The sequence below is a fragment of the Vulpes vulpes genome, chromosome 6, assembly GCF_048418805.1.
Source record: "Vulpes vulpes isolate BD-2025 chromosome 6, VulVul3, whole genome shotgun sequence".
NCBI lineage: Eukaryota > Metazoa > Chordata > Mammalia > Carnivora > Canidae > Vulpes > Vulpes vulpes.
The window spans coordinates 62,217,241-62,237,424 of NC_132785.1; the positions used below are offsets into that span (position 1 = coordinate 62,217,241).

General features: G+C 40.8%; 1 protein-coding gene across 1 annotated transcript in view; it reads right to left on the reverse strand.

Annotated features, from left to right (window-relative positions):
• The window catches only part of CATSPERB (cation channel sperm associated auxiliary subunit beta), a 140,731-nt gene that overhangs the window by 98,109 nt on the left and 22,438 nt on the right, over positions 1 to 20,184 (reverse strand). Inside the window, exons 5-9 of the mRNA XM_025985613.1 lie at positions 15,677 to 15,772; positions 11,282 to 11,431; positions 6,935 to 7,030; positions 6,677 to 6,795; positions 5,319 to 5,351 (exon numbers count right to left, since the gene is read on the reverse strand). Coding sequence (XP_025841398.1) covers positions 5,319 to 5,351; positions 6,677 to 6,795; positions 6,935 to 7,030; positions 11,282 to 11,431; positions 15,677 to 15,772 — 494 coding nt within the window. The remainder of the gene's footprint in view (positions 1 to 5,318; positions 5,352 to 6,676; positions 6,796 to 6,934; positions 7,031 to 11,281; positions 11,432 to 15,676; positions 15,773 to 20,184) is intronic.

Sequence of the window (20,184 nt, forward strand, 5' to 3'; positions counted from 1 at the left end):
TTATGCCCTTGTTTACACACATTATGCCCTTGTTACATAGTCTATCTCCTTCAGCAGAGTGGTAGGCCGCAGGAGGCCAGGGCCTTCGTCTTCTCGTTCCACAGATAGAATCCCGCATGTTGAATCAAGCATGGCTCAGCCGATATTTGTTGAACGAACAAATGAATAAATCATCAAGTATTAACTCCTTCAGCTTCCTGCCCAGAGAGCCACATATATTCCATTCCTACCATCTTTCCTTCAATCATTATTAAAAAAAAGGGTATTATGGAAAGGTAAATCCCTATACTTTTAAGAATAAGTTAACATGTTTCCTTTTCTCCTCTGCCACACTACTTGGCTACTTTGGGGACACTTGTTCCCCCCACACACACCCCCTGTCCATCATCACTACCTAAAACCCTTGAGTTTTGTCAAGATAGTTTAGCTCAAGAAGATTTATTACAGTATCCTAGCAAATAGTAAAAACTTCTATGAAGGACAATTTGCATAATATTTATTCATTCTGTATTTATTCATTGATCTGTCAATTCTGTCCAAGTTCTAGAAACGTATTCTACCCATATACTTGGACTACAGACCTGCCACATACAAAATTCTTAATGGCAACTTTGTTCATAATAGCAAAAGATTACAAAACTACCCAAGTATCCATCAATGTGGGACAGTTTAAGTGAACTCTGGGAAGTCCACACAAAAAAATACTTATAGCTATAAAGAAAGAAGGGGGAAAGGCCATTCTCCATGTACCAATATGGAATTCTACCCCCACCAAATATTGCTAAGTGAAAACAACACGTGTACCTATTTTAAAATATAGTATAAGATGTCCCAGAGTTTCACTGCATCTGTATCTTTGGGGTAAATCCCCAGCAGTGCAATTGCTGGGTCGTAGGGCAGATCTATTTTTAACTCTTTGAGGAACCTCCACACAGTTTTCCAGAGTGGCTGCACCAGTTCACATTCCCACCAACAATGCAAGAGGGTTCCCCTTTCTCCACATCCTCTCCCAACATTTGTTGTTTCCTGTCTTGTTAATTTTTCCCCATTCTCACTGGGGTGAGGTGGTATCTCATTATAGTTTTGATGTGTATTTCCCTGATGGCAAGTGATGCGGAGCATTTTCTCATGTGCATGTTGGCCATGTCCATGTCTTCCTCTGTGAGATTTCTCTTCATGTCTTTGGCCCCTTTCATGATTGGATTATTTGTTTCTTTGCTGTTGAGTTTAATAAGTTCTTTATAGATCTTGGATACTAGCCCTTTATCTGATCTGTCATTTGCAAATATCCTCTCCCATTCTGTAGGTTGTCTTTTTAGTTATGTTGACTGTTTCTTTTGCTGTACAGAAGCTTTGTATCTTGATTAAGTCCCCATAGTTGTTTTTGCTTTTGTTTCCCTTGCCTTCATAGATGTATCTTGCAAGAAGCTGCTGTGGCCAAGTTCAAAAAGGGTGTTGCCCCCAACGATACAGATGCAGTGAAAGACCGGGACACCTGCACCCCAATGTTTATAGCAGCAATCTCCACAGTAGCCAAACTGTGGAAGGAGCCTCAGTGTCCATCGACAGATAAATGGATAAAGAAGATGTGGCCTATATATACAATGGAATATTCCTCAACCATCAGAAAGGACAAATACCCACCATTTGCTTCGACGTGGATGGAACTGGAGGGTATTATGCTGAGTGAAGTAGGTCAATCAGAGAAGAACAATCATTATATGGTTTCACTCATACAGGGAGTATAAGAAATAGTGTAAGGGATTATAAGGGAAAAGATAGAAAATGAGTGGGAAAAATCAGAGAGGGTGACAAAACATGAGAGACTCCTAACTCTGGGAAACGAACAAGGGGTAGTGGAAAGGGAGACGTGCACTGAGGGGGGCACTTGACATGATGAGCACTGAGTGTTATACTATATGTTGGCAAATCGAACTCCAATAAAAACAAATAAAAAACAAATAAAAATAAAAATAAAAATAAAATAAAATATGGTATAAGAAAGTGAGGACAATTTATATTTATAATTATTTAAATATTTAAATATATAATTATTTAAATATACATTTAAAAAATCACTGAAAAGATTTAAAAAGATGTATGGGATGGCAAGGAGTGGGAAGAGTATATAAAAAGAAACAAGTGAGACTTCTCAATATAAATCTTTATATGACTTTTTTTTTCTTTGGTTTTTAACATGGGGAATGTATTACTATTTGAAAATAATAATAATTTTTAGGCATTGAAAATCATAATTTCCCTTGCAACATATTCTTTGTTTTAAGGTTGTCTAGCACTCTGCTTTGATCTACATAGAAAACATAGATATTAGATAAAATGAGAGAAACCATCACTCATTGCTGTTTCCTCATCTCTTTGTCTCCCTAATATCTGTGCTCACTGGTTTATTTTGTCGAAGTTCTTTCTTGAGCATTTTCCTTGGTTGGGATAACTGAGTGATGTATTCCCTGAGCTCTTTCTCAGTCTGAAAGAAGAATGATCTCTTGGCTGGGAATAGGATTTTTGGACGTTGGCCCCTTTGTAGATGTGGATTTCACTATTTTCCAGCTTCTACTGTGTAAAAGTGAAATCTAATACCAGTGACGTGTATTTGCTTTTGTTCCTTCTGTTTGGAAACTTGTAATATTTCCCCCTTCACCTTCAAATTCAGAAATATTATTAGGACATGCCTATGCATACATCTTTTTCAATTCTTCCAGGATCTAGTGGGCCTTTTCAATAGATAGCCTTGGATCTTTCTCAATTTCTGCATAATCCTCTATTATTCATGTTACTATTGCCTGTCTTCTATTTATTTTTTTTTATTCCTTCCAAAAATTTCTCACCTCATCCCTGGATTGAAATTCTCAAAGACTTATCTTTGCCCCCAATGATTTTTACTCATCTTCCTTAGATGGTTTGAGTTTTTTCCTCTTCATCTTCTATACCATTATTTGCATGTAAACAGTGGCTATTCTTTCAATGTATTCCATTTTTAATTGCAATTGGTGGTATTTAGTTGCAGAAAGTATTCTTATGTGGCACTTGAAACCCTAAGCTAATAGATGTTAGTGGTCTTTTTTTTCTCGCTAATATTTCCATGACACTAATGGTAGCTATATAAGAGGCGCTCATTGGATCATTGTCACATGAGTTGGTGAATCAAGTTTTGTTGTTCTTGTTGAGTTGTGTTGCTTCTTCATTGGCAACTCTGGTGTATGTTCTGGTTCTAGTGCTCTTATGCTTTCAGGATGTTGGCTCAGATGTGTTTTCAAGGGAGTGCTCAGGTCTGGTTTGGGGAGCACTTCAGATTGTGGTGATATCAGAGTGACAGAAGGACAAGTGGCCTGTCCACCTCTGGGCTGCCATTTCCCCTTCACCTCAGAACCAGAAAGAGGGTTCCTTGCTTTGGTCTCCTTCAGCTTGCTCACCTTGGCTGCAGAGAGAATACAGCCTTCTCACTGGCTTCTAACTGAGAGACTAGCCACTCTTACAAGGTTGACAGAAACCTCCTCTGGGGGTTCCCAGAGCTCTGCAAGCCAAGCTCTCTCTAGGAGCCCCCACCTTCTAGCCCTCCACCTGCATCTCTGTGTGATCAAATACCTTGTTCTCACATGACCAATGAGAGGGAAGATGTGCCAGGTCTTCCCAGTGGGGTTCCTCAAAGCTTGGGCTTCAAGCGAGTCCAGCTGTCCAGCATCCCCAACACCCTTGACTCAATAGGCAGGTGGACAGGAAATGGAAGTTAGTGGGAGCTGAGGGGTAAGGAGCAAAGCTCAGGTCATAGTCTCCTCTGTCTCTTTATTTTATCGCTTTTTGTGTGATTTAGTTTTAGCCGATCTATTTGGATCGATTTCTGACATCTTACTTTATCGTTGGTTTTCCATTATTTTATCTTTGCCTCTGTTTTCCTCCTTTCTTTTTGTGTGTGTGTGTGTGTGTGTGTGTGTGTGAGAACAGATGGATTATTCTTTAATCCTTGTTTCCTTCCTCTGGTGGGTTGGAAGTTTTAGGTTATGGCTCTTTCTTTCTTTCTTTCTTTCTTTCTTTCTTTCACTTGGTAATTATCCTTTAAACTTTATCATTTGTGTTGAATTATACATTTTTCTGTCAAAATCCAAAATTTTTCTCCTACCAAACAAGGATCTTTAGAGGAGTTGTTGATTCACTGAAAATTATTTCCATCCCTCCTTGTAGTATCTGGAGTTTTGATTTTGCCCAAGTATTAAATACAAAATTTGTAATTGTTACTTTTTACACCAATTGCATTCTTTGAATAAGTATTTACTAAGCACCTACCTTGCTAGACATGGCACCATGTTAGACATGGATCCCAGAGTGGAGATCACAGACAGGATGCCTGCCTCTGTTAGAGCTGAGAGCTTACATTCTAGTTCTGTTACTATTCCTGGCACCCCACTCCTTCATGGGTGTCTCTGGGAGGTAAGCTCTCCTAATGTCTTTATCTGTGCAGATTTCTTTTCTTTATCCTCATTCTTGAATGACAGAGTTGAGCTAGGTTTGGGATTTTATTTTGGTGGGCACTGCTCCCTGTCCTTTCTAATGTACATCAGTTTTGCCTATCTGGACTCTCTGGTTCTCTGCCTCATGTTTCCTCCAATTAAAATGGCAAGAAGTCCATCCCATTTGTGTCCTAAGACTTAAGTGCTCCTTCCTTCCAGATGGTGTGTGTGGGCACATGTGAGGATGGAAAGGGGAGGGGACGCAGCAAAAGGCTAGGAATAATCATAATTTTGTTGTGGTTTCCAAATTGAAGCATGGGTATATGTTGATGGGAGTAACCTTGTTGAATCACACAACTTGACTTTGTAATAGAGAGGAAAGAGAAAACTGATGAAACACCTTATGCCCCCATCACCCCAAAAGGCCAAAAGCAGAGCTGTGGCTAGCTCATATGGCACCTTTGTGAAAATCAGAAATGCCCCTTTTTCCAGGTAGACACAGACCCGGGGGTAGATGGATTGGGGAGAAAAGTGTTAACCAAATTTCAGTCCCCGCTCTCTTTCCAACTGGGTGCCATTGTACAGAACACCCTTCAACAATCACAACAGTCCTGGACAGAATATACAAAGAAGGGCAGGGTGGCCTCTAAACAAGGGGATGCACTGCTTCCATTGAAGCACAAGGGGAGGTCATCACCTAACATTCGCTGGAAACATGTTTGAGCTCAAACTGTAAACAACATCATAGTAACAGGAAGGATCTATGCTGTGGATTCTTGTCTTGCATCTCATCCCCTAGGTCATCGAGGAAACATCTATCCTTCAGCCAACCCTTGGAAATGTAAAGCTTCTTACCCTTTCAAAACCGCAAAAGTCTGCCCTTGAAAACTACAAGAAAAAAAACCAAACACTTTAATTTTTGTTCTCATATCAGAAGTCATAACAAAACATAGCAATTTGAATTGTACTAAAGGAAATGATGCTTTTTGCACTCCAGCAGCTAGGAGTATCACACACTAAAACCAGCCTCTAATATGGTTTATAGAATATCATGGAGGGCAGCCCCAGTGGCCCAGCGGTTTAGTGCGGCCTTCAGCCTGGGGTGTGGTCCTGGAGACCCAGGATCGGGTCCCGCGTTGGGATCCCTGCATGGAGCCTGCTTCTCCCTCTGCCTGTGTCTCTGCCTCTCTCTCTCTCTCTCTCTCTCTCTCTCTCTCTCTCTCCCTGTGTCTGTCATGAATAAATAAATAAAAATCAAAAAAAGAATATTATGGAGATTGTGTCTTTGATCTTTGCTTTGTTTCATCATCTTATTGATTTATTTGTACATGAACTTAATTTCAGAAAGGATGTGAGATTTTTTTTAAATAATGTAATTAGAAGGAAATATAATCAATGAAAATAAATATAATTTTAATTGTAACTTTGTTTCCTTGCACCTGGGTGGCTGTCAGTTGAGCATCTGACTCTTGGTTTTGGCTTAGGTTGTGATCTCAGGGTCGTGGGATCAAGCCCTAGGTCAGGCTCTTTGCTGAGCAGGGAGTATGCTTGACAGTCTCTCTCCCTCTCTCTCTCTGCCTTCTCCTCTCTTTCTAAAATAAATTGAAACATCTTAAAAAAAGAATTTTATGGTATGCATATTACATATCCTCACCAAAATGTATATTCCCCTTCTCTCAATCCCAAAACTAACTTTTTAATTTATGTTAATTTGTAACATATTTAACTGTATAAGTTGCTGTAAAGTATTTTGGGAATATATGTAACTGTAAATAGGCAGAGAAATAATATTCTACATGTACGTATTTAAAACTGACTATAAATTGTATAGCAATAAGACTAGCACCATTTTCAAAGGATGTATTCAACCCTAGAAGGCAAAGGAAAAAGTCACTGTATTCTCCTTTTACATTTTTTTAAATGGAAAAAGCATTTAAATTCTAAGATATTCCACACATAGCTCAAGTATCAAGAATCTCCACTTTATGTTACAGAAGATATTTAAAAGCAAATCACGGGATACCTGGGTGGTTCAGCAGTTGAGCATCTGCCTTTGGCTCAGGGAGTGATCCCGGGTCCTGGGATCGAGTTCCGCATCAGGCTTCCTGCAGGGAGCCTGCTTCTCCCTCTGCCTGTGTCTCTGCCTCTCTGTGTGAGTCTCTCATGAATACATAAATAAAATCTTTAAAATAAAATAAAAGCAAATCACATACCGTTAAGACAGAGGACGATGGATAACGGAGATCTCCGCTTACAAAAAGACCCAGAGAGGTGAGGATAACTAAAAAGTGATTTGTTAGAACCATGTCCACCACGGAAAGATCTGTGTGTTCTAAGGGAAGAAATCATACCAGGGGTTAAGAAGCAAGGAAGAGATGAGCTCCCTAGCAAAGCAAAGACATTCCATCAGTAGTGACCAAGGGCTGATATACACGGGACACTGGAGATAAAGGCACAGTTAGGGTAGTTACCTTCTCCAACTTGGGAATAGATCGTATCTGTCAGGTTATACCACATGGTATCATTGTAATTCCAAAATCCAGAAAAACTGAGGCCTATGTAAATACCTAAGACAAGAAAAAAGGAAGAATAAGCCTAGCCAGCTTTACAAGGTGAGTAACCCACATCTATGGTGCTCAAAGTCCAGGGCCAGAGCCCACAACTGCCCTACTTTCCAAACCATTCTCTGCCCTACCTCAACCTGCCTTCCCTCAGTTGGGATCTCACTTCCCAGGCATTGGAAAGATGAAGTGACTTCAGGTTAGTGTAGGATTTCAGCCTAACCATCTGACTTAAATTTTAAGGATTTTGTTTTATATTGAAGGGGATCAGACTATGCCACCCCAAAATACGCCACCCTGGCTTTAGGATTACTTTGAGCCAAAGGCAACTGAGAATCAACAGACTCAGGAAGGTTTTCTGCCCTCTCCTTACCTTCCTAAAATAGGAGCATTATTTTTACTTTGGGAAATGTGCCTCCTCACCCTGGTACCAGGAAGAGAAGAGCACTCTTATCACCAGAGAGGGTAGGGGAGTCAGCGAGGAGACAAAGTTGCATAAACAGACTTTACAAAAATAGCTCTTCTCTTTCATTAGTTCTCCCACATATTTCTTAGTCATTGCCCCATAATTTATAATCCCGTGAAGCCCAAACTTCTTTCTTTTGTTAAAGTGGTACCTATGCCCCCAAGTCTAACCATTCAAGTTTCACTTCTATTTAGTTAACTCCATCTGAATGCAAATATTAATAAAAATGGTCTGCCTTTTTTTCCTGCTAATCCTCTTTTATTAGTTTAGTTCACAGACCTCATTTACTGAACCTAAGAGAGTAGAGGAAGAGGGTTTTTTTTTTCCTTTTCCAACAGTATTTTCGTCAGAAATTCCTATTTCAGAAATACAATCTTAGTCCATAATTTCAAAACTCCAAGAAGAAAATTGAAATTCCAAGAGGAAGAAACTATGTTGGATTTACTTTAACATTTGTGATTTAAGAAACAGGAAAAAAAAACATTGGCTAATGCCTCATGAGAACCTAGTAAAAGAAGAAAACAGAACACACTGCACATACCCTGACCTCACCTTTCTTTGGCCATGGCTAGGAGGGTTGAGAGTCCTTTGTTTTAAATACAGCATATTAACCTGGAGTCTAGTTGACAGGCATATCTATTGAGGGCAGTGGGGGAGCCTGCAAAGAGTTGACAATCTAATGCATATACTGTTTCCCAAAGATGAATGTAGGACCACTCATAACGTGAGATCTGTATTATCACTCTCAGCTGTTTTCCGTGTAGGGAGAGATGCAGCAGGACATGCTGTTATTGTCCACTTTTTTTCAGAAGAGGAAAGCTAACAACAAGTGTTGCCTTTTTGTCTGTGGAATGAGGCACTACCCTATACACTAAGTAGGGATGACTACTGCTGCTGTCCTGTGTGATATCACATGACCAGACTCCTGCCAAGTTCAGAAATATTTACTAGGGAAGTAAGCAGTGAAATAAATGCCTTATTCTGATTAATAAATTTAGACTCAAATTAAGTTACAAGCTGCTCTAACAAACGACCACAACTGCACTGCAGGTTTACAGAAGCTGATGTAGACCATTGTGAAGAGTTTGGATATTATTGGAATGGCCAGACGGAAGCCACCAGATGTTTGAATCAGGGAAGTGATGTGATTTGGTTTATACTTGAGAAGACCACCCTGGTGGCTGTATGGAAGGTGAGTTATACTGTGGCAAAAATAGAAACAGGAAGCCCACCTAAGGGGTTATGAATTAGTCCCATGGAAAAACCAACGTTGATTTAAGATTGTAGCAGAGGGGAGAATGGTCACACTGGAGACGCGTACTGGGGGCAGCACTGCCCTGGAATGTCATGACAGGACGAGCACTCAAGAATGTTTTCTAGGTGTTAAGTTTTGAGTAACTGGATATCAATTGGGATAAGGAATACTGGAGAGAAACAGATTTCAGAGGGAAATGAATCAAGAATTCGGGATTGGACTTACTGTGCTTGAGATGCTCATTATACATCAAGAGGGAATGTAAAAGAGGCAACAGGGTAGAGGAGTTTGGTCTCCAAGGAGCAGTCAGCACCAGAAATACAGATCTGAGAATCACTGGCCTGGAGATGGCATCTCTACCATAGGACTAGGTTGCATTTCTCAGAGACAGAAGTGGTTCCATAAGGAAGGAGAGTCCAGGACAAAGTCCTGAGGTCAGCAACACCTGAAGGATCACCCCAAAGAGAATCCCATCTAGAAAACTGAGGAGTGGCTGGTGCAGTAGGATAAAATTAAAGGTGAGATGGAGAAAGCCAAGAGAACAAAGTGTTTGGAGAAGAGAATGGTCAACTCTATCAGCTGCTGCCGGGAAAGAAATTAGAATGAGCATAAAGAATTGGCTGCTGGGGGGCACCTGGGCAGCTTGGTCTGTTAAGCCAAGTGATTTGGGGGTGGGGTGTAGGGGTGGGGTGGGGATGTGTTACCGGGATGGGGACTGGGCCAGCAAGGTGAAGAGCCGCCTAGAGGAAAGATGAGCGCGGTGGGGCAGGTGGGGAGCCGGCTGCTGAGCAGAGCTGGGTGGATGGAAAGGGACCGGAATGCGGGTCAGAGGAAAGGGGATGTAGAAGAGTGTGGGTAGGATAGAATCCTAAGTGACCGGGGAAGCCTGCTGAGAGTGTCCCACAGGAGAAGGTGGGTGGCAAGTCCAGCTGGATCCCACGGGGCTCCCGGACACCTGTTCCCACCAGTAACCAGGTGGCCTTAAAGGCTGGGGACTGCGAGCAGGGAGCTAGGGCAGGTGCGTGGGTGGGGCAGGTGAGTGGGATGGGGGGTCAGGGGACTAAACGAGTGAGGGGGTGGGGCGGGTGCGTTGCTGGGGTGGCGTCAGCCGAGGGTCTCACAGAGGGCCTGCAAGTTTAGGCAGCAGCAGCTGCACCCTGTCGGAAGTTCGGTTTTGCTTCAGTAACGGTAGAAGGCAGCTGGGGGGCTGGAGGAGCGGGCGGGGGGGGGGGGGGGGGGAGTGGCTGAATCTATTTCTTCTCCGCAGAGGCTGAGGCTGAGGCACATCCCCAGGTGGAGGCTGCCCCCCTGCCCTGGCGCGTGGAGAATGGCTCCTGTCCTGCGGCTCAGGGAAGCAGGAGGGCTCCCCGCCCGGCACCCGACCAGCTAGGCCAGAAGCCCAGTCTCTGTGGGGTCAGCACAGAGGAGGAAGAGACTCAGCTCCTAACTACACCAGTTCAGCACAAGCAAGCGCCCCAAACCAGAGAACACAGAACGAGCTGGCCCTTGGGAACCCAGATGTCGGGGGCGAGCTCCTTTGTCCAGGGCATGGGGGGGGGGGGGGGCAAGTTCTTGCTCTTTTTAAAAATTATGTTAATTCACATTGTTTCAATCTCCCATATGAATTTTGGATTGGGCTCTGCCAACTTCCACACCCAAAATACACTGTTGCCATCTTTCTTGGAACTGTATTGAACTGACTGATAAATCTGGACAGAGTGAACGGCTTCACAACAGAAGTTCCCGTTCATGCACATAAAATCTTATTTATTTCAGTCTTTGTTATGACCTTTGTTAAAGTTTTATAATTCGTGTCCAATAGGCCTTACAAGTCGTTTCCTTGTTTAATCCTAGATACCTCCCAGGGTTTGTTACTTTCTGAATAGGATTCTTGAAAAATCACAATCTTTAGTTTTTGGTGGAACAGTTTTGTACACGTTGTGATTTCATTCCTCAGTTGTGTAGTGCTCCGTTTATTTGTTCTGATAGCTTGGCTACTGATTCTTTTGGATTTTGAGGGTTACAGGTATTAACTGTGAGTGATGCAATTTTGTTATTTTTTAGTTCTTTTATTTCCCTTTTCATTCATTGGGTTGGGGACTCAAAAGGTCGCCAATGACCCAGGAAAAACAACTACAATAATACAGTTAGCAGCTGAAATGTGTAAAGATGCTATGAAACACTCCAGTAGTAATCTAAAAATGCATACGTAATAAGATAATATTATGATGCCTTAGAACCTGGTACCTGTAGATGGCAGGAACAGCAGATGGATTAGAAATGCAATCAAAAAAATCTCTGAGAGGAAGTAACACTAATAGGTGGTAGGGGATACGTGAAAGTGGGACAGACAACACAGTCTCTATGGACGTGGCCAAAAGTCACAGCTGCAGGTAGACAAGGGGAAGCAGCCAAGAGTAAATTTGCAAGTGTTTTTTAAGAAACTTTTTCACTCCCTTGTGTCTACACATCTGACTTGCACTGCCAGTGAAACACCACCGTCCTGACAACACAAAACTCCACGCCGCGAGCCTACCATTATATGTTGCATTCAGGATGAAGCCGAGTAGGGCCACGTCGTTGGCGCAGGGACACTTTGCCACTTTGAGATCAACCACATATGGATACACACTCGTGATATCAACTTCTGTCATTACTGTCCCAAGATGCCACTGAAGAATAGGTTCTGCAGAAATCAAATGTAGGTGCTTAAAATGCGGCAGCAGTCTTGAAAAGGGAATAGTAATGCTCTCCTTTCAGAGTAGTTTTTTTTTTTTTTTTTTTGGTCTGGTTTTGTTTTCCTGAGTTTTTATTTACATTCCGGTTAACACACAATATAATATTAGTTTCAGGTATAGAATTTAGTGATTTCATAGATCTTTTTTTTTAAAGATTTTATTTATTTATCCATGAGGGACACAGAGAGAGAGGCAGAGACACAGGCAGAGGGAGAAGCAGGCTTCCTGCAGGGAACCCAATATGGGACTTGATCCCAGGACCCTGGGCTCACACCCTGAGCCAAAGGCAGATGCTTAACCGCTGAGCCACCCAGCTGCCCCGTGATTTCACACTCTTGTACAACACCCAGTGTTCACCATGACACGTGCCCTCATTTGAAGGTGTTAAAAGAGCTATATAAAGAGGACAACTCCATCGTCCCCCAAAATAGTTGTCTTACCTCACCCTTCATCAGTTAAGAAATAGGATGATTCTTATTTTCCAGAATAAAAGGAATGAAGTCTAACTATCCTCCATGGGGGCCAGAAACAGTCACTATGGAAGAAGCACATGTGGGTCGAGAGACACTGCTCTGACCATCTTTGGTTGTACACCTGGCCGCAGGACCCATCCCTAGAAGTGGGGTTGCTGCATCACAGGACATTCATAATTCACAGAGCAACCTTTGCTTCCAAAGCCCACACCACACGTTTACTTGTTGTTCTCTTCTTCCAATTGCATTGAAATGGCAGCAGATATAATCAGAATAAATCCAGAATACCAGTGAAAGATAGGGAAAACCTACCATTGGTGGCCAAGGCACCAGAGGGAGTTCTGGAACAAACATGGAAGCTGGGCCAGGATTATAAGGGGAAATCATTTGGAGGAGGACACGTTCTACCCCATCTATTCTTGGAGAGGCAAAGAGTTCAAACAGGATGAAGTTAAAATTTTAATGATAAGAAAATGGATTTTTTCTCTTCTGAAAAAATGAGAAAAGGGAGTACAAAAAGCAAGCCAGGCCAATCTAACAAAATACTGTCTGAATGTCAGAAATAATCAAAGAACTTAAAAAAAAATTTTTTTTTTTTAGAGATTTATTCATTTGAGAAAGTATGTGCATGAACGAGGGGAGGAGCAGAGCCGGGAGCCTGACCCCAGCCTCCACCCAGGACCCTGGGGTCATGACCTGAGCCAAAGGCAGAGGCCTAACTAACTGAGCCACTTGGGCGCCTTTGTCAAAGGACTTTTTCAAAGTGATCTAATAATCAATTCTTTAGCTGTTTGTATTTCTACAATGTAAATCTTTACCATTGTTCCCAAGTCTGCTACAAAATCCCAAAACATTAAGTGATAAATTTTTAACTTTGTGAAAAGCAAGAAATGCAGTGAAGTTTCCATCTGGGTTGACACAGTGTAGCTTAGGACAGAAAGGTACAATTTATAACCAAACTAATTCAAAGAAATTTGGGTGTGACTGCTGACTCTCCAGGGTGGAGCATGTCTGTGCAGACAATTGATAACAAGATCTCTAGAGGCTGGGAGCCTTGTATCCTGGACATGACCGCATCCAACTGGAACACCTTTTACTTACATACAATCTCCTCAGAATCATATATTATATTTTAAATGTTTTAAGAATGAGGGAGGGGCCCTTGGGTGGCTCAGGGCGTGACCCCGAGGTCCTGGGATCAAGTCCCACATTGGACTTTCCACAGGGAGCCTGCTTCTCCCTCTACCGGTGTCTCTGCCACTATCTTTGTGTCTCTCATGAATAAATAAATAAAATCTTAAAAAAAAAAAAAAAAAGAAATTTAGGACTCATTCTGATACCTCTGTCTCCCTCACCCCCAGTCTACCAGGAAGCCCTATCAACTCTACTTCCAAAACCGTTTCCAAAGACAGAAACGTTAGATCTCCAACACTAATCCCCCAGCCCACACCCTCTGGACTGCCTCCCACTGGACAAGGGCAACAACCGCCAGTCAGTCTTCTCTTTTTTCCCCATTCTTGCTGTTCTCCTAGGGTCAGGTCTCTGCACAGCAGCCGAAGTGATCCATTTAGAAAAATGTAAATCCAAATTTGTCACTCTCTTGCTTAAAACACTTGGACAGCTTTTCATTAGAATAAAAACCCATACTTTTTAACCATACTCCCTGCTGGTTTCTCCAAACTTATTATAAGCCACGCTGTCATTTATTATGCTTCCACATCACTGGCCTCCTTTCAGTTCCTCAAACAGATGAATCTCATTTCTGCATCTGGAACCTTTAACAACAACCAACTTGCCAAACTCTACTACCACAGCATTTCCATACATTCTAAATAAGTGTACACTAAAATTTTAATGCAGTATGTAATATTCTGGGTACATTTTAATATGTAAGTGACTCATATTTCAATTTTTTTGAAAATGGAAATAACTATATATTGTTTTAGTACCTCAAAGTAGCTAGCACAGGACTTCAAAATGTCAGCCTCAAAAGCTTGCAGTTACTATTGAATAGATAACTCATTGTTTCTTAAAAATTTGGACACTATGACAAAATTTAAAAAGCACATTTTGCCATTTTTGTTTTTTCAGATATTTCAATTTTGGTTAAAGAAATCAAATAATATAGATATGATTGAAGAGACCTCTGTCCCCTTTGTGGCCCGATTCCCAAATTCTCCCCAAAGGCAACCATTATCATGAAATTGTAGCATCTATTTCTCATCTACATTTTTATATATTTTCTACACTATATATGTACCCATGAACAGTATATAGCTTTCTTTTATGTGTTTTCTGAATTTTAAGTAAATATTCTCCTATTCTGAAATTTGATCTTTCCTTCAATGCTTTGGTTTCTGTTCTTGATAATATATGTGGATCTATTTCCTTCATCTTAACAGAATATACTACAGGTATTTGTCTTTTCCCCTTTTAATGGACATTTACGTTGTTACTCATTTCTCCTATTACAAATAATGCTGCATGAGATTTTCCATTGACTCTTGGCACATATGCAACCTCTTCTCTAGAGCAGTTCTTAATCCTCTGTACATCAGAATCACCTGTGGGGATTTTCTCCCCCCCCCCCCCCTTTTTAATTACAGATGCCTGGCTCCACTCGTAGAGGTCTGATTTTAACTGGCATAGAATTGAGTGGAGACATCATTACTTTTCATAAAGCTACCCAGGAAATTCTCTCCATAAAATGTAAGATTTCTTTTTTTTTTTTTTGTAACATTTCTTTATTTTTGCTCTGCATTCCACATAGCACCAAATCAAAGTAGGAGTAAAAGAATAAAAGTTAAAAAAAAGAATAAAAGTAAAAAGGACCTAAAACTTATATTACACTGTATATTAACCACCTGGAATTTAAGTGGAAAACTTTCTTTTAAAAAGAAGGTGAAGGGGCAGCCCTGGTGGCCCAGCGGTTTAGCGCGGCCTTCGGCCCAGGGTGTGATCCTGGAGACCTGGGATCAAGTCCCATGTCCAGCTCCCTGTATGGACCTTGCTTCTCCCTCTGCCTGTGTCTCTGCCTATTTCTCTCTCTCTCTCTCTCTCTCTCTCTCTCCCTGTGTTTGTCATGAATAAATAAATAAAATCTTTTTTAAAAATAATTAAATAAAAGGAAGGTGAGGAAAATAAAGATAAATACAAGATTCAGGAATGAGGATTTTTTAAAAAGTTTATATTATACTGCTACAGATGATCCAAAAAATGGACTATAAATAAGACAATTGGAAAAAGAGAGGCCTCGACAATTATTTATCACTCAGTGTTCATAACCTTAGAAACAACCAATTTTTCATGAAAAAATGTAAATGTTCTAACAAAGAATGAGCAAGAATTTTTGCTGATAGTCATCATAAAGAAGACTGTAATGCATTGAACAGTATTTTTTATAACATGTTTCTAGAAGATGCAAAAACTAACTTTATAAAGCCATTATTTATCATGACCCCGTATTGGGGTCATGAAAAAAATATATATATTTCTATATTTCTATATCACTCTTTGTAGACCTCTATTAACAATTAACCATGTGTATTCTTTGTCATCCCTCAAGGGTAATGTTCATACCTCTCTCTCTCTCTCTCTCTCTCTCTCTCTCTTTCTCTTTCTCTCTAGGACTTAGCACAGAGTCTGGCATATATAGTAGGTTACAATGTTTGTTAAAAGAATACTATGAATTCCATTTTACTTTTATCTGTTGGCATTTACCTCGAACATTATCCAATAGTGTTCCTTCAGTAGTATAAATATTTAATCCGTGTTGTAAAGTGATCCTTACTAACCATTCTTCTACAGCTGCAATATCTGTTTGAAAATAAAAGGCAAATAATTGGCTGTTTTTTTGTATGCCAAGTTGGTGAAATTTAAGGCTATATTAATATGACCAACAATATTACTGTTAATTTCCCAATCACTTTGACTGCATTTATAAATAAGATTTCTTATGTTTTTCCTACAGATATTTTGATGGTAAATAAAATAAAAGAATTATTAAGTGGTCTTACTACAACAGTGTAAGTCCAGATAATATTTTATTTTATTTTATTAATTAATTTATGTATTTATTTTTTATGTAGGCTCCACACCCAGCATGGAGCCCAACGTGGGTCTTGAACTCATAACCCTGAGATCAAGACCTGAGCTGAGATCAAGAGTTGGACACTTAACTGACTGAGCCACCCAGTGCCCCTGGTTAATTATATTTTAGATCATCATTTTTCTCCAAGAGCTATTGTGGCTTAAGAAGCAAATGATGACACTTCATGTGAAGTGGTGTACTACTATTTTAAAGTAGACCATGTTTAATTAAAAAATATAGTGTAACTCCTAGGGCCAACACTAAAAGAGACTTAAGGTATAATTAATAATCCAATAGTGGAGATAAAATGTAATAAAACATAATTAATATGAATGACAACAGAGAAAGAAAAATAGAGAAGAGACAAATAGAAAATAGCCAGATGATAGGTTTCAATGCAACCATATCAACAATTACATTAAATGTAAGTTGTCTAAAAATACCAATTAAAAGACAGATTGCCAGATTAGATGTAGAACTCAAGACTAAACTATATGCTATTTATAAGAAAGAAACTCTCCCTAACATAAAGGCATTGGTGGGTTAAAAGTAAAAAAAAAAAAAAATCAGTGGGGCCTGGGGAAGCCATGGGTAGTGAACTCAGACTGAGAGCTCTTGTGACGGGGCCAAGGCTGAGGCTGAAATCAGGGCACACTCATGAAAAGCTGCCTGCCCCAAAGGCCTTGGGTGCACAGGCCTTCACATACACCCAGGCATCCATGCGGTTCTGTGCACTACTGCAGGGAGCATATGCCTCTTCCAGTGGCTCTGAAGCAGCTGGTACTCGAGTAGATTAAGTGATCTTTGTGCTTCTCCATGTCCCTATTTTCCATCAAGCAACTTCTGGACTTTGGAAAAGATAATGGTGTGAGAAAACATTCTATAGGTTTTCTTTTTTTTTAATTTTTATTTATTATTTATGACAGTCACAGAGAGAGAGAGAGAGGGGCAGAGAGAGAAGCAGGCTCCATGCACCAAGAGCCCGACGTGGGATTCGATCCCGGGTCTCCAGGATCGCGCCCTGGGCCAAAGGCAGGCGCCAAACCACTGCACCACCCAGGGATCCCTATAGGTTTTCTATAAAAGGAGCTTCTCATGTGACTGCCTAACCCAAAAAGAGAAGTCAACCTTCTGATGTATGACTTAACTGGCCTTCGGTGGGATGAGTTCAAAGTTGGTCTGTGCAATGAGAAAATGCTCCACATCACTTGCCATCAGGGAAATACACATCAAAACCACAATGAGATCCCACCTCACACCAGTGAGAATGGGGAAAATTAACAAGGCAGGAAACAACAAATGTTGGAGAGGATGCGGAGAAAAGGGAACCCTCTTAACACCGTTGGTGGGAATGTGAACTGGTGCAGCCACTCTGGAAAACTGTGTGGAGGTTCCTCAAAGAGTTAAAAATAGACCTGCCCTAGACCCAGCAATTGCACTGTTGGGAATTTATCCCAAAGATTCAGATGCAATGAAACGCTGGGACACCTGCACCCCGATGTTTCTAGCAGGAATGTCCACAATAGCCAAACTGTGGAAGGAGCCTCGGTGTCCATCGAAAGATGAATGGACAAAGAAGATGTGCTTTATGTATACAATGGAATATTCCTCAGCCATTAGAAACGACAAATACCCACCATTTGCTTCAACGTGGATGGAACTGGAGGGTATTATGCTGAGTGAAATAAGTCAATGGGAGAAGGACAAACATTATATGTTCTTATTCATTTGGGGAATATAAATAATAGTGAAAGGGAATAAAGGGGAAAGGAGAAAAAATGAGTGGGAAATATCAGAAAGGGAGACAGAACATGAGAGACTCCTAACTCTGGGAAATGAACTAGGGGTGGTGGAAGGGGAGGAGGGTGGGGGGTGGGGGTGACTGGGTGGTGGGCACTGAGGGGGACACTTGACGGGATGAGCACTGGGTGTTATTCTGTATGTTGGCAAATTGAACACCAATAAAAAATAAATTTATTATTAAAAAAAACAAAGTTGGTCTGTGCATAACTCTCTTTGACTTTTAAAATACAAAGAACCCTGAGGATCCACAGGTCTTGGATAACCCTCTGCAAGTTCTGATTAAAGTCAGAAGTGGTGTGGTTCCTATGATGATACATGGAGTGACCGAATGTAAGGAAAAGCATGGATTTAATCCTTTATTAACAGTAACATCCAATTATTTTCTGGATTGGCTTTCTATCAAGTGCATCGCTTTCCACCTGCATATTAACCAGCACACACTTCTGCTTGGTGGTAATACTAGTCCTGCTCATCCGAGGCACACAGGAAATACGAATCCCATCTGCAAAGTGGGATTGTATCCAATGTAGTGAAAGAGGTACATGAAGCAGCCAAGAAGCTGTGCCAAACCAGGCTAGCCAGTAGTTTGGAATAGTTCAAGAACTATAAATTGAAGAAGAGTTTAGTGGCAAAACTCCAAACAAACCTCATCAGGCAGTTGATACACCATCACACCTTGTTCACATGCTGTTCAAGAGCTCAGTGAGAACAGAGCTGCATTAAGAGTCATACAAAACCGGGATATCTCACTGTTAAAAACCCTAGTTACTTTGGGTAAAGAAGGCTCGTCCATTAGGTAAGTGGCCAAGGTGATGGTGTCCCACTCTGAAAAACAGCACTGTCCCTACTTCCATGCCTGAATGTTGATTTCATCTAGATCAGCCAGTTGTTTTCCATGGAGTCCTTCCTACAGCCCCAGCAACTCCATGAAACTAGTAACCAGAGTACTTTTTCATAGTATCTTGCTGCAGTGTGGCTAGTGCCCAACATAGAAGAGCACAGAGCCTCCATCTCTTGTGTCCTCACTCCTGCTGCCTCATTCTTACAGGGTTGAAGGTCCCCAATCTTAACAGCATTTTGAACTTCTTCCCCATTCCTGACACAGCAGATACCTCTCACTGCTCTTTGTAACCACCAGCCAACACTTGTCTCAACCTACCAATCAGCGCCAGAGGCATCTGGAAGTTAAAGACATCAACTGAATCTGCCTTGATAATTCAATTCCAGGGTCCTTTGCTCCTCACAGGCATCCCTCCTGCACTCATGGATTTATTATTTTTATTTTTATTTTTCAAGTGCCCTCCTTTTTTAAATTTATTTATTTTATTGGACTTCAATTTGCCAACAGATAGCATATCACCGAGTGCTCATCCCATCAAGTGCCCCCCTCAGTGCCCATCACTCAGTCACCACATCCCCCCGCCCACCTCCCTTTCCACTACCCCTTGTTCCTTTCCCAGAGTTAGGAGTCTCTCATGTTTTGTCACCCTCTCTGATATGTCCCACTCATTTTCTCTCCTTTCCCATTTATTCTCTTTCACTATTTTTTATAGTCCCCAAATGAATGAGACCATATAATGTTTGTCCTTCTCCAATTGACTTATTTCACTCCGCATAATACCCTCCAGTTCCATCCACATCGAAGCAAATGGTGGGTATTTGTCATTTCTAATGGCTCAGTAATATTCCATTGTATACATACTCATGGATTTAAATTCCTGCTTTCCTCCATCTGACTACCTTCTCAACAGGAGGCATCTCGAATTATATTTTCAATGGGTACTTCTGTGTCAGATCTTATTTACTGATGCCTTGGCTTTATTTCAAAATTCATTTGTGTAAAATAAGTAAATAAATAAATAAACAAACAAACAAACAGATAAATAAATAAATATTTCATTTGTGTACTTCCCCTCTGTTGGTTAATGTGCTCTAAAGGCTGTCTTGGGGAGAAAAAAAAAAGCAAGAGGATGAAAGAAGACACGTTATGCAAACACTAATTCACAGCTGTAGTGGCTGTATCAATATTTGACAAAGCAGATTTCAGATCAAGATAATATCAGGAATAAAGAGGGCCAATGCATAAGGTAAAGGGATCAATTCCCTAGAAAGATGTGACAGCCCTATACGTGTACATGCTTAACAAGAGGTTCAAAAGACATGAATCAAAGGCTGATAAAACCTGAAAGAGATATTTTAAAAATCCACAATTATAGTGGGTTATTATCAATTCTCCTCTGTCAGTGATTGATAAAAAATAGTAAGAATGTAGAAAAGCTGAACACTATCAACCAACTGAGCTAATCAACATTGCTAGGATACTCCAACTGAGAGG